This window comes from Schistosoma mansoni, chromosome 1 (genome assembly GCF_000237925.1).
Source record: "Schistosoma mansoni strain Puerto Rico chromosome 1, complete genome".
Classification (NCBI taxonomy): Eukaryota; Metazoa; Platyhelminthes; class Trematoda; order Strigeidida; family Schistosomatidae; genus Schistosoma; species Schistosoma mansoni.
In genome coordinates, this window is record NC_031495.1 from 4,067,272 (window position 1) to 4,081,426 (window position 14,155).

Below are 14,155 nucleotides of genomic sequence, written 5' to 3' on the forward strand. Positions count from 1 at the left end.
AACCTGCAACGTCGCAAGAGAGAAGACAGAAGACTAGTGAGTAGTAATGTTATTCCCAACACAGTGTCCAATATAGTACAAAAATCTCATGTATTTATAGTTTTTGGCTAAAAGTAAATCATCATTTCAGACAGCCAATAGGCATATAGGGGATCCTTCTTATTCATCCAATAGGGAAGCTACACGTCGAAATTCTAAAATGTTCCTCTAGCGGTGATTGGATGGAATGTCTTCGACTCTTTCTGGGCTTCCTTGAGTTTGTCAACGAGCCATCCTTACAGATCGATTTTCTGTATTTTCGTGTTAGGTCCCAATAAGTCATTGTCACCTGCCCCCAAATGCCCTGGTATGGTTGAGGCTGGGGAGAGTCAGCTCTCCCTCTCGAAATGCTCTCACATGGCCACGTGCATACAACCTCTTTCAGGGAAGTCCTACCCACTGCCTTCTAGCGGAGAGGGTGTTGTTTATGAAATTGAGAGGACGAAAAGCGTATGTCCGGCACCTTTATCGGGTTGGTGGATACAGAGGATCCACCCAGAGGAGTTGGAAAGTCCTGATTCCAAACCAATGGTATACATGGGCTACAGAATCCTGAGGGAACAAATGGCATATGAACGTACTATTAGTCACAGGCCACCACGGGACTGCATCTTCTTACGTTGTTTCACTGCTTTATGGATTAGACCTGTAGGTGAAAGGTTCGGGTGGTATCCCTCTAAGAAAACCACCTGCTTCGGTTTGGGCGCCCATGCAGTATTCTCACGTAAATCGGATTGCATAATGTGACGCATATATACTTGGTACTTCCTTCTACCGATGTTAATATGTTTAGATAAATAAATTTAGTTAAGCTGCAATTATGCCTTATTGATGAACGTTACCAAATAGTTATAAGTTCTACTCCTTTTCCTAACTACTATTGATCTAAAATAACCCATGATTTCTCGTTACTAACTTTTTTTAGTCAATACGAAACTGTTCAACTATCGGACAGCACAATAAAGTCTCTATACACTGCAGCATTCGACTTTGAAATATGATAAGGCCCAACATACGAGGTGGTAATATAAATTCTAGTGTTAAATCATTATGTCAGACAAAATACTGTATTGTATGACTGTACTGAATGAGCAGTCTATCTTATTACTTGATTGTAGCTGAGTAATCGTTGCTCACAAATCTCGGTCCAATGTCTTGATAAACGGATATTGGAAGACTAAATAACTGGTCACCAAAATATTTTTTATGCGAAATGATAACATACTTATATGCAAAATTCATCTGTAAGCGTCAATGGAATATTGGATTCGGATTTCGCAGTTCATTTACGAACCAATGGGTTTGATACTTTACAGTCAGGTCCACCTATTGACTATCATATCCGAACTTAAGTTAAATGGGTATTTTGATTAATATGAATATAAGCACTTTGCTAATTATATTCCAGCATGTTGATGAAAAAAATATTGTATACCCAACCTTAAAGTATTATGAATTAAGCTTATCTGCTAAGTATATGGTTATTGTTCATAAAAATGCGTATAACTCCTTTGAATGGAACAGAAAACATGTTTTATCCACTATGGACATATGGTGCTACCAAATTTTTCCTTCATCTGTTCTCTTCATATTGTGTTTGCACAACATAACTCTACAAAACTGGTGTACTATTCTGTGAGTATTAAGTGTAGATACAAATCAAAATTAGTACACTATATATATATATATATATCACTTCTATGATGAAAAATTTAATTCCAGACACTATTTTCAAAGGAACAGTTATATTCTCGAAATAGTTATCAATGTGTAACTCATTAAGGCATTGTTACTAATTAACAGTCATTAAATAGATTTCCAAAACACTTATTTATCTAGTTACTCATCAAAATCGGTTGACCTTCACAAGTTAATAGCCGGACAGCTTTGATTTATTTGGAGACAAATATCAACAAACTTGGTAAATATTTGATTTACTCGGGATTCAGTGTTTATTCTCGCTGTTTATCTTTTCATTGTCTCATTTACCAATATTCGTTCTTTCTGTTTATAGAAGACCAAAGTTTTTCGAAAGATGTAGGTTTTGTTTCTGGTGAGAATTTATTTGTGAAACTTTAATTTATAGATGGGCTTTGAGCGATGCTAAGGTGACCTTGAGAATATTCACCTCACTAGAGTCAAAAGAGGGCTATAAATTAGTGTTAGGGACTAGGATTAGGATTGAAAGTTAGAATTTAAGGATTGCATTCCTAAGGTTTTTATCACGAACTGACATCACTTATAATGCCCAAATCAATTTGTTGGAGCTTTTGTGAAAAGCCGTGACTAGTTGAGTCCAATCCGTGTCGTATGTGAGGCAGTTATCCACCTCAGACAATGGATGAACGGTTGTACAAGATCATGAATCGATTAAAGTTAGAAATTAACATCGTTGGATTTCGACTCAGTGATTTAGAGGTTAAGCAATCGCGCGCAAAACCGAGGATCCTGTGTTCGAGTCCCGCGTTTGGGATCGTGGATGCTCACTGAATCGATGGTGATTCACGTCTTGAATTTATTAATTTCCTTTACTTTAATAGGTTCAATTTCTTTTAAAACTGCTTTTACCTTATAATTTGTGGTTTAGGAGATTTCATGCAGCTTTATATCCTAATATGATAGGATCTAACTTTTGTTCATCAATTTAGTTTACATGGTGGTTCACGTATATTTTCTTAATTCTATCATGTAACTCAGTTGAGCTACAGTACAGTAAATAATCAAACTATGGTTAGAATTATGATGTTACCATTTTTAAGATCAGTATCTCTATTAGTCGTATCTTATTTTGTACAGTTCTGTACGTTTTATTTTGTCTCAACCGTATATGCATTACTTGATTTTATGGAACATCCAGGATTTGATTTGGATATAGGTGGTTGAATTTAAGCGTCTATTCGAGAATACTGCTAATCCGTGCTACGATAATTTCGATTAAAACATTCTGTCATAAATTATAAATTCTTACTCGGTTAAGCCGCTTTTTTATACGATGCATCACTTCAATCGTCTTGTATGATTTACTATTCTTCATCATTTCAAAACAGTTTTCAAATGTTTAACATATATCAGCAGTGAACAGAAAAGTGCTCCAAATAGCTGACCATTAAATGTTATTCAATAATTGTGAGTGAAACAAAATTTCAGGTTAGACAAATTAGAAACAGTTCAACCGAAATACTTCATTAGATCATTTGTCCTGAAGATTCACTATATTTCATATAATTATAATTAAATTATATGTAATATCATTTCCGGACCAGTTATTTTTTTTTAATTATCCAGTAGGGAATATATTTATTGGTAGTTACTTACTTACGTCTGTTACTCCCAATGGAGCATAGGCTGCCTACCAGTATTCTCCAACCCACTCTGTACTCGGCTTTCCTCTCTAGTTCTATCCAGTTTTTGGTGATTACTGACGATCATTTCAGTTTTTTGCTTTAGTTTTTACAGTATTGATTTTTAAAAAAAGGATATTTCTTACGTATAAACTATGTATATGTAAAATTGTTAAGGTTTTGGTTGTAACTATGTACTTCTTAAGACTTCAGAAGAAAAAGTTGTCAATCGAATGCTGCAATTGAGAACACAAAGATGGTAAATGAGGTTTTAATTGATACTCAAAAGAAATCAAATTGAATATCTCAGTACATTAATATTTATGTCATTTACACTGATAAACAGTTAAACTGAGTTGTACCTGACATTAGATAGTCATTAACTTACTGTATGAACACATTTTTACAACACCATAAAGTTAACCATCTATAACCAAAGGATATAACTAGTTTATTAAGTTATATAATTATTCTTTCTTGAGATATGATTACATTTTTGATGGAGTTTTGTTCTCTGAGCTGGATGGTTTGGTCGTGGAGCTTTCATCGTCCTTCTGAACGACATCATCAGCACAAACTTCGGGTAGAATTGAGGTGTTTGAATTTCTCCACATATGATTCACAGCTTGTCCTGTGCACCTCGATGTTGATTGGTTCTTGTTGACCTTAAATCACTCACCTGAGCTACAAATCTCCACCATCTCAAAATATGATTACATATCACAGATTGGACAAAAAAAATCAATTTCATGTATCACTCGCACTAGAATCAACGAAGTTCTTGTTCCTAATATCAATAATATGTGTAAGCAAGGTTTACAGAATAAAATGAATCCGTTCTCTTCCAGAAAGAGAATAGTATAGTGTAAAACAAACATTGGACCTGGTTCATTTAATGATATTGAGATGAATGTAAACAGCGTTAAAATCGTAAGAATTACAAGTGGAAGGCGCAAAACATGGCGCGAGAATTATTGTCGATAGATATTTATGCTCGTGGGTGGCCTATGTTCCTCCATGAGGGGTATCAGGAGTAAGATATTTATGTTGAAATGGGGGTTTTCGGAGACTGCAGTAATTTGAATAATTGAATTCATGATTCGATCTAATCTAGATCATCATTGAAAACCTGGAAGTACTAGTCGGCTGTTTCATCCTAGTATGGGACTCCTCAGCAGTATACATCCACAATTCCGCACACGGGACTCGAAACCAATACCTTCAGTCTTGCGCGCGAACGCCTAACCTCTAGATCACTGACCCAGCATCCAACGGTGTTAATGTCTAACTTCAATCGATTCATGATCTTGTACAAATGTTCATCCATTGTCTGAAGTGGATAACTATCTCACATACGACACGGATTGGACTCAACTAGTCACGACTTTTCACAAAAACTTAAGGAAATCCATCTTGAAGCTAGACATTGGTGAGCTCATTACTATTATTATTGTTATTAGAACGGGGATAGGTTGAGAGGTTAAGTGTTCGCGCGCGAGACCGAAGATTCTGGGTTTTAATTCCGCGTACGGAGTCGTAGATGCTGCACTTCTGAGGATTCTTATACTAGGATGAAATGGCCGTCAAGTACTTCTAGGTATTCAGTGGTGATTTAGTTGAGATCGATTCACGAGTTCAACTGTTTAGATATTTGTGTTTAAATAATAACTAATTGTACCAAGTATAAGAAAGTGAATTTCCTATTACCAATCAATATAATAAAAGCAATGGGCGATTACGTGATAAAATAAAGACGAAAATTCAAATAATAAGTGAACATTAACGGTTGAATAAAAAAACATGTGGTTGTGTATGAAACAAAATTATTTGATTACCTCAATATTTACCATGGCAAAGAGTGGTTCATCACATCTCCCTTTTAAACATGTAGAATACGTAGCAAACGTTTGGTGCCAGTGGTATCTACAAAGCGGAGTAACAGTGGTATTTCTTGTTTATCAACCGTCTTAAACGCCTTGGAATTGCTTACTATCATCTTGAGATCATGAGTCAATTGAAGCTAGACCACCATAGGAAACCTGGAAGAACTGGACGGCCGTTTCGTCCTATTGTGAGACTCCTCAGCAGTGTGCATCCACAATCCCGCCTCGCTAGCGAGATTCGAAACCAGGACCTACCAGTCTCGAGCCAGAGCACTTAACCGGTAGACCACTGAGCCGGCATCCGACGGTGTTAATGTCTAACTTCAACCGATCCACGATGTTTGAGCAACCGTCCACCAATTGTCTACAGTGAGTTGATATCTCTACAACAGACTTGGTTGAACTCCACTGGTCACTGCTTATTAATTACTTGACAAACAGTACAAGCTGAATTAAATATCCAAATCCATATCTTATGTATATTTTTCAGTTATAGTGCACAGACTTACTGAAAAGACACCCTTTTATGATCAATTCATACAATATTCACATAATCCCTGGATCAATTATCTTTTTCACTTATAATATCGTATAATTTTTCCATTCTAAATTCCTCGTGTCCCTATCCTTTTTCTCTTTTCAAATTTATCTCACTGTATTATACTCCTTGAATAACATCTTCAAACCCTAATCTTTCACAGTAATGCTTATACTCTTACTACTTCTACCACTATGGGATTTGAATGGACAACTTCATCTCTGTGCTAATGTGGTATGGCAGCTCGAACTGATGTACGTACGTACGAAGTTCTACGTTGTGACTGACTGACTGATCATTTTTCCATATCCTAATTATAGTTGTTTCTATTCAAAATTCATTTCACAATATATAGTTTCAATGTACACTGAATCATGTAATTTTTGACCTCAAATGTGCAAGTATGTGTATCATTTCAAATAGAATTGAATGTGTTATTGTTGCTTGTTAATGACTCATACCCAGTTGTTGTTATCTGGCTAATTTATTATTAAGATTCACTATGTCTGTCTTGATTTGTGGAACAGATACTTTTTTTTTGGTGTTAAAGAGAAATCCAATGTAAATGTAAATAATCATACCCAATAGTTTTGGAATGAGAGAAAATGTTCATTTCTTTGTCGTCTTTGTTGTTTGTTTGTTTTTTAACTGGAGCGTTTAATTCTTTTGTTCATTCTATTTTATTTATTTATTGTTTGCATAGAATACTACAAGTTTGTGTGTACATTCTCTCTCTCTCTCTCTCTCTCTCACACACACACACCAGTATTTAAAGCTAACCTTCCATAGGAGTGTCTTTTTTTAGTTGTTTTGACATTCAATGAAGTGACCACTTGTTTTATATAACTAACTGTAATTCAGTATATTTTTAACAGAACCATAAATCCTTTCTACATTCATGCAAGCTCATTTTTTATAAGAATAGTATTAGCGAGACAGTTCTTGATGTAATCAACGACAAGGGATATATCTAAATTGTTATCAATGTATGATCATTAAGTTGTATCTGCGTGCTCTGATGTTCGGTGGTTTTCAGTCAGTCACAGCGTAGAACTTCGTACGTACGTACGTCAGTTCGAGCTGCCATACCACATTAGCACAGAGATGAAGTTGTCCATTCAAATCCCATAGTGGTAGAAGTAGTAAGAGTATAAGCATTACTGTGAAAGATTAGGGTTTGAAGATGTCATTGAAGGAGTATAATACAGTGAGATAAATTTGAAAAGAGAAAAAGGATAGGGACATGAAGAATTCAAAAGAATAGAATTTGGTAGAACACAAAGAGTGGATGCACATTCGCCATTGCAAACGATTTTGAGCCATGTCATTCAAGGTCTCTAACCATCGATTGCTGTTATCTCGCGAATTCCAACCTGGTAGTCTACACCTACCAGCATGGCTCAGTCTAATTGTCAGTGAATTCATGGATTTATGCCACGTTTTGGTCTGGCCACCCCTAACTTCTTTCAAACCTACTCCTACACCATAAACCATTGCACGTCGGGGCAGTCGGTGGTTGGGCATACGTAACACGTGTCCCAACCATCTCAACTGATGAAGTTTCACTACTTCATCAATCGACTTGCAACCCTTACCTGGTACCTGTTTCCTAACAACTGCATTACTTACCCGGTGGTCCCAGGATATACGAGCAATGCTTTGAAGACACCTATGATCGAACACTAGTAGCCTACGAATATCCTCTATTCTTATTGGTTTTAGTCAATATATATGGAACTCTCAGTATGGGATATCCACAATCTTGTGATAACTAGTACTCTCCTTGAGATTTGACGCCGCATCACTCACTGTCAAATTTAGAGACATTACCATTGAGATATTATATTGAATGGTAGTTATTATTATATTTGTAGATGGGATTTGATTAGCAACCATCTCTGGGACCTCAATCAGAGAATCATGAAAGTCATTGTGAGCAGTTTTGCTCTATGCTTGTGAAACCCGCCTCTTCGAGTTGAGGATGTTATATAAATCTCTGTGTTTGATCATCGTTGTCTCCGAAGGATTGTTGACATCCAGTGTTTATTTATTATATTTATTTAAACACAGATAATGGTACAAAGGGGCACTAGATATATATGCACCGCACAAATACCATTTGACTTGTGTGAGGGCTGTGATACTGCCCGGGTGCCCAAACCGAAGCATGTGGTTTTCTTAGGGGGCCACACCCAGAGCCTTCGACCTAAAGGTCTGATCCACAAGGCAGTGGAACAACGTCAGTAGATGCAGTCCCATGGTTGTCGGTGACCAACGATTTATTTATACGCCATTTGTTCCCTCAGGATACTGGAGCGCATGTGTACCATTGGTTTGGAATCAGGGTTTTCTAACTCCCCTAGGTGGACTCGCCGTGTCCACCATCTACCCGGTTAAAGCTCCTGACATTCGCTTTTCATCCTCTCCATTTCGTAAACAACAGTAATACCACGAGAAGGCATTGAGTAGGACTTCCCTGGCAGAAGCTATATACGCGTGACCATGTGAGAGCATTTATCGAGAGAGAGCGTACTCTCTCCACTCTCGGCCGTACCAGGGCATTTGGGGGCATCCAGTGACAACACCATGTTAGTAATGCAGAGGTTCGGCATCGTGTGTTTGGGTACAGCGACGATAATTCAATTAGTGTCACTATCTTGAAACGTCGACTTCGGTGGCTTGAAAAAATCTTTCTAATGTCGTCCCAGAGTATCCCACACCGTAAATTATTTGTTGACGTTGAAACCGGTTGGAAAAAGCGGTGGTCAGTGCACGACATGGTGTCGTAATGGGAACTAAGGCTATGAATGACTGTTTTCTGTTAGTGCAACACAGTGGCTGGAGACGTTATCAGAAATTGCTCAGAACAGAAGTCAGTGGCGATCCTGCTGTAACTTTCTTTTACTCCATAAATGTGAAATTAACTTCTTTAACTAAAATTTTTTCTGGCTTTATGTTTCCTAACTGGACTGTTTCTCCCATTATTAATATTAATACTATTATTATTATTTTACTTCCATATACTGATTTCTATTCATTGTTGCTCTTTTTATCATACCTTCCATTCTCTATCTCTTCATAACCTCATTTTTATTGTATGGCGCAAATATATTTAGTGTCCCCTTGTACCATTGTTTATGTTATTGAATAACAATTTCGATAATAACTAGTACTCAACGTTTAACCTCAGAATCGCTAACTCGATGACCCTAAAATGTACCACCAATATTTCTATGAGACCGCTGATCTAATCGCCTCCTGAATCTCACCTGTCGATCCACTTATTAATTAGTGTGTTTATGAATCACACAAACAAATTGTATCATTATGATGTACACTACTTTTGTTTGGAAACATGAGCAGTATGTAATACCAGTCGGAATTGAAACAAATCTGGATCATTACAGAGTTTGTATCATAAGACAACCTATAAGAAAGTTAACCAAATTTATATTCATCACTAATCAGCAAAGTTCTTTATCAGTCTGTTGTTATATGAATAATAACAATTTTTTAAACATTTCAGTCTTATGATAATCCAAATGAAGTTGAGTGAATAGGGATCAATGACTTGTGATCAGTCGTCAGATGATCTGAAATAACTGAACCATACTAACTTAGTAACTTTATGGAAGTGTTATAATCAAATAACTAATTGTTTGTTTGTTTCAACACTATTTTTTTCTTAAAATAAAACCAATCAGTGAAATCGATCAAGAATCTCCACTATATGGTATGCAAAGATGGATAGTAGCTAGCAGTGGAATCCAGTTTGACGCGCGTCTCGTCCTATTTGGGACTCGTCAGCTGGATGTACCTGCATCAGAGTTGATATTCACTCTGGGACTCGAACCCAGTACCTTTCGCTTCAAACGCCATCGCGTTACCCACTCGGCCACTGAATCCTGACTGACCAGTTGCAGTCCTAAAAACATCAATGGGAAGATCCAAACAAACAATATTAAGTAAATTTCAATCTCCACTATATTTTCTTATACTTAACTGTTTTCTGCGCTTCTGTAGACGAGGGTGGTAAGAAAGTGAAATAATGCTACCACCACAAACTAATCGATTTTTCCAGAACATAGTTATTTCTAAGCTACAAGATTATATTTGATATATCCTGTTATTAATTACAGGCTTCTTAATGTTATAATAGGTGAATGACAAATTGAACCAACTCACATTTTGTGTCAGACTTCATTCTGAATATGACTTACCAACTGATGATTGGGTTTCACATTTTTAAAATAAATAAATTTAATTCTGATTGATAGATCCTTTGTAATGATACAATATGTCCTAGTAATAATTGCTCATAAGACCAAATTGTTGATACTATCCCATATGAACTGATATTAGCAAACAAGATATCCGCCCAAAATATAAGGTGTTTTATGTAGTAAAATAACTTGGTATTATACAAATTATTAACAGAATAATAATCATAACTAAACGTCATAGGCGATTGGAGGGAAGCAGTTTATCGGTAACATAATCATTCATACTTTTCATATTTATCTAAATACATTTTTTTTTACAGGAATGCAATTAGCATGACGGTTTTTGACGTAATCAACCACAATTATGTACGACGTTCTACGTTGTGACTGATTGATTGACTGACTGAACCACAAGTAACATTTAAAACATTGTTGTGAATAGATTAGAAAACTTGAAAAGTTCACTGTTGATTACATGAACAATAGTTAAGTAATCATAATAATAGCTGTATAAATAACAGTAGTTTCAGGCTCGGTGTGGAAAATTTGAAAATTCATTAAGATTTAAATGACTTCAGTAGTAAGGAACAAAATGTTTTTTCGGTCAGTTTTTTATGATTATTTATAAAATGTATGTATGTAGGGAGTCCTTTTAGCATAGCAAATGAAGTTTCCTAGATAGACAAGACTGAATAATAACATGATTACAACAATATAACAGTTCAACTTCATATTTTCTAGTGAATTGCAACATCTCTTATATATTTCTCACGAAGTAATAATTTTAAAACCGTGTTTTATGTATAAAGCAAGTGCTTTCAACATGGTATGGCCCCCTAATGCCCTGGTACGACCGAGAGTGGGGAGAGTCCGCTCTCCCTCTCCAAATGCTCTCACATGGCCACGCGTATATAACCTTTGCCACGGAAGTCCTACTCACTGCCTTCTAGTGGCGGAGGTGTTCTTTACGAAATTGAGAGGATGAAAAGCGAATGTCCGGCGCTTTAACCGGGTTGGTGAACACGGAAAGTTCACCTAGGGGAGTTAGAAAACCCTGATTCCAAACCAATGGTGCAAATGGGCTCCAGTATCCTGAGGGAATAAATGGCGTATGAATCAGTCGTTGGTCACCGGCTACCATGGGACTGCATCTCCTTACGATGCTCCACTGCCTTGTGGATCAGATCTTTAGGTCAAAGGCTTGGGGTGTGGCCCCCTAAGAAAACCACATGCTTCGGTTTGGGCACCTGGGCAGTATCACCGCCCTCACACAAATCAAATGAGATTTGTGTGGCGCATGTATATCTGGTGTCCCTTTGTACCAATATTTATGTGTTTAAATAATAATAATAAATAAAGCAAGTGTGAAGTATTTACGGAAGTTTTACAACATATGATATGCACAATATTTCCTATTCTGGTTTTCCTTAACAAAACTGTTTAACCGTCCCGCCTCAAGGTGTTGATTTAAACAAGTGACATTAAACTAACAGGGTGGTACTTGTAAAATCTATTCCACATATTTTAATTTGAGCAGCTGATCGGTATTCCATGAAGTTTCACATCTTGAAACCTTGGAACAGATATTATGAAAATTGGAATAGGTTTTTTGGATTATTATTAATTATGATTTTCAGTATGGGGATTTGTGAACATTGTAGTAATTTTAACAATTGAATTCATGATTCGATCTAATCTAGATCATCATTGAAAACCTGGAATTACTTGTCGGCCATTTAATCCTAGTATGGGACTCTTCAGCAGTATGCATCCACGATTCCGCACACAGGACTCGAAACCAATACCCTGAGTTTCGCGCGCGAACGCTTAACCTCTATATCACCGAGCCGAGATCCAACGGTGTTAATTTCTGACTTCAATCGATTCATGATCTTGTACAACCATTCATCCATTGTCTGAAGTGGATAATTGTCTCTTACACGACACGGATCGGACCCCACTGATAATTATAATTTTATTGCATAATTACTATGGAAACTAGATTACTGTGTAAATATATATCCCATTCATCATGAGTTTGCGGTTTACCCATTAAGTATACGATTTATTATTATGATTATCATTATTGTTGCTTGTCTACTATTTATTGTCTTTTGACAGTCATTTTTGGCTCGTTGACCTATAATTGTTATTTTTCATTTGATGGTGTGGTGCAGTCCGTTATGTCTGTTTACTAACTACATTTACTTGAAACATAGATGTAGTAAAGGCTGATTGCTATTTCTGGATTCCAGACGGAATGTAGAGAACAGCTAGAGAATAGTGGGCCAATAGGAACTTAGCTGACCTCTCAAGGTTAATAGTGCTGGGTGTGTGATTAACCTATTCAGGAACACCAAGCTCTAGAGTAAGTAGTAGATGCGAATTCGATGAAATTAAAATTATAATTCTTGTTTGTGACTTGGCACGTGGTTTTGGTCAACGATCACAAGTCATAATAGATTTGAACTCTGAATCCACTATACTTCTGTATGAACAACTGAATGATATCAAAATAATTAGCTTGATATTTATTATTTTCAAAGTTGAATTCACGAGTTGATCTAAGCTAGACCACCATTGATAACCTGGAAGTACTGGTTCGCGTGAATTCAACCTCAAAGATACTACAATCTCCACAAATACCTATACTGATAATATATATTATTATAAAGTGTTCATAATGTTAAATCCTAATGTTTCACATTAATGCTTATACTCTTACTACTTCTACCACTATGTGATTTGAATCGACAACTGCATCTCTGTGCTGATGTGGTATGGCAACTCGAACTGATGTACGTACGTACGTACGAAGTTCTACGTTGTGACTGACTGACTGAATGTTAAATCTTAATTTTTCCTTCTCTTTTCTAGGTAATTCCTGTCAATTTTTTACATTGATTATGATCAAAAATGTTTTGTAAATGGATTATTCATTTGTAAATTGAAAAACAAAATACACTCATGTTGTCCTTATCATCAAATACACATAGGTAATACATAGTAAATTTCAATGAATGGAATTAAGTTTAATTCAGATCAAAATGATAATCAATATGATAATTACATAGGACTATTGAATAATCATGATCCATTATATACTACTGATTACAATAATAATAATACTACTCATTTATTAAATTTTCAACATATTTCTAATGACATTAATGAAGTCAATGTAGGACCATATTTAAAACAATTACAATGTGTTATTGGAGAATTAGTTGAATCAGAATCAGTTTATTTAAAAAGTTTATGTGATATTGAAGAGGTGAGTTATCATTGTGATATATTTTGTTGTTGTTTAATTGAACTTATGTGTGATGTTTTTTTGTCGGAAGAGAATTCTTACTGTCGTGGTCTGATATTTCTTGTGGCTAAGTGGATGCCAAGTTAATGTGTGACGTGATAAAACCGCCAATCAGAGCGCAGCGAATTATCAATTGGAACAGTGACACGAAAACCGTACGAGTAGTCTAGAATGCTTATCGATCCTGCTTCTGTCTAGCTCCTCCAGTTAAGTCCAGAACATCAATAAAAGCCTCTGCGGTATGAATCATTGTATTTCAAACATACTGAGTTTATATACCAAACAGACTGACCACATCGTACTAATAAAATAGAAAATAACATTTGTACAAGATTCAGGCAAATGTGGCTGTGAATATGGGAGGCAGTAATTAATAGACTAGGAATAACTCAAGAATGGTAAATCGTATAATGATAGTCTATAGGTCAAAATAAAGCTTATAATAAGGGAAACATGGATATGAATAGTTTAGTTATTTTACGATAAATAATATATGCATAATATTGGTCCATAAATGGATCCCAAAGTTACCATTCACTATTGTTATCGGGATATAACAATGGAGAGAGAAAGGATCAAGACGATAGTGTATGAATGTTTATTCCTGAAAGCCGATTAATAATATTTACTATTGTATATTTTCAGACTGTTATGTCATGATAAGAATAGTGAATGATAACTTATGCGCTATGTATTAGGACAATTATTAGCACCTAAGTACTTCTTTTTTCCAGATACAGGATCTCAGGTAATTGATTACTAGATTTATAATATCCTCTTTTGCCGTGTATTATTCTATTCCGATCATGTTTTTATCC

General features: G+C 35.9%; 1 protein-coding gene and 1 non-coding gene across 3 annotated transcripts in view; one reads left to right on the forward strand and one right to left on the reverse strand.

Annotated features, from left to right (window-relative positions):
• Positions 1-9,633: 9,633 nt before the first annotated feature.
• On the reverse strand, positions 9,634-9,704 carry Smp_tRNA_01174_Pseudo_TTG.1.1. The gene has a single exon. It is a non-coding gene (tRNA).
• Positions 9,705-13,040: 3,336 nt separating this feature from the next.
• The window catches only part of Smp_176430.1 (putative pleckstrin homology domain containing family G), a gene marked incomplete at both ends in the record, with an annotated part of 47,668 nt that continues 46,553 nt past the window's right edge, over positions 13,041-14,155 (forward strand). For both annotated transcript variants that reach the window (XM_018793030.1, XM_018793029.1), the window contains one exon: positions 13,041-13,298. In XM_018793030.1, coding sequence (XP_018647583.1) covers positions 13,041-13,298 — 258 coding nt within the window. The remainder of the gene's footprint in view (positions 13,299-14,155) is intronic.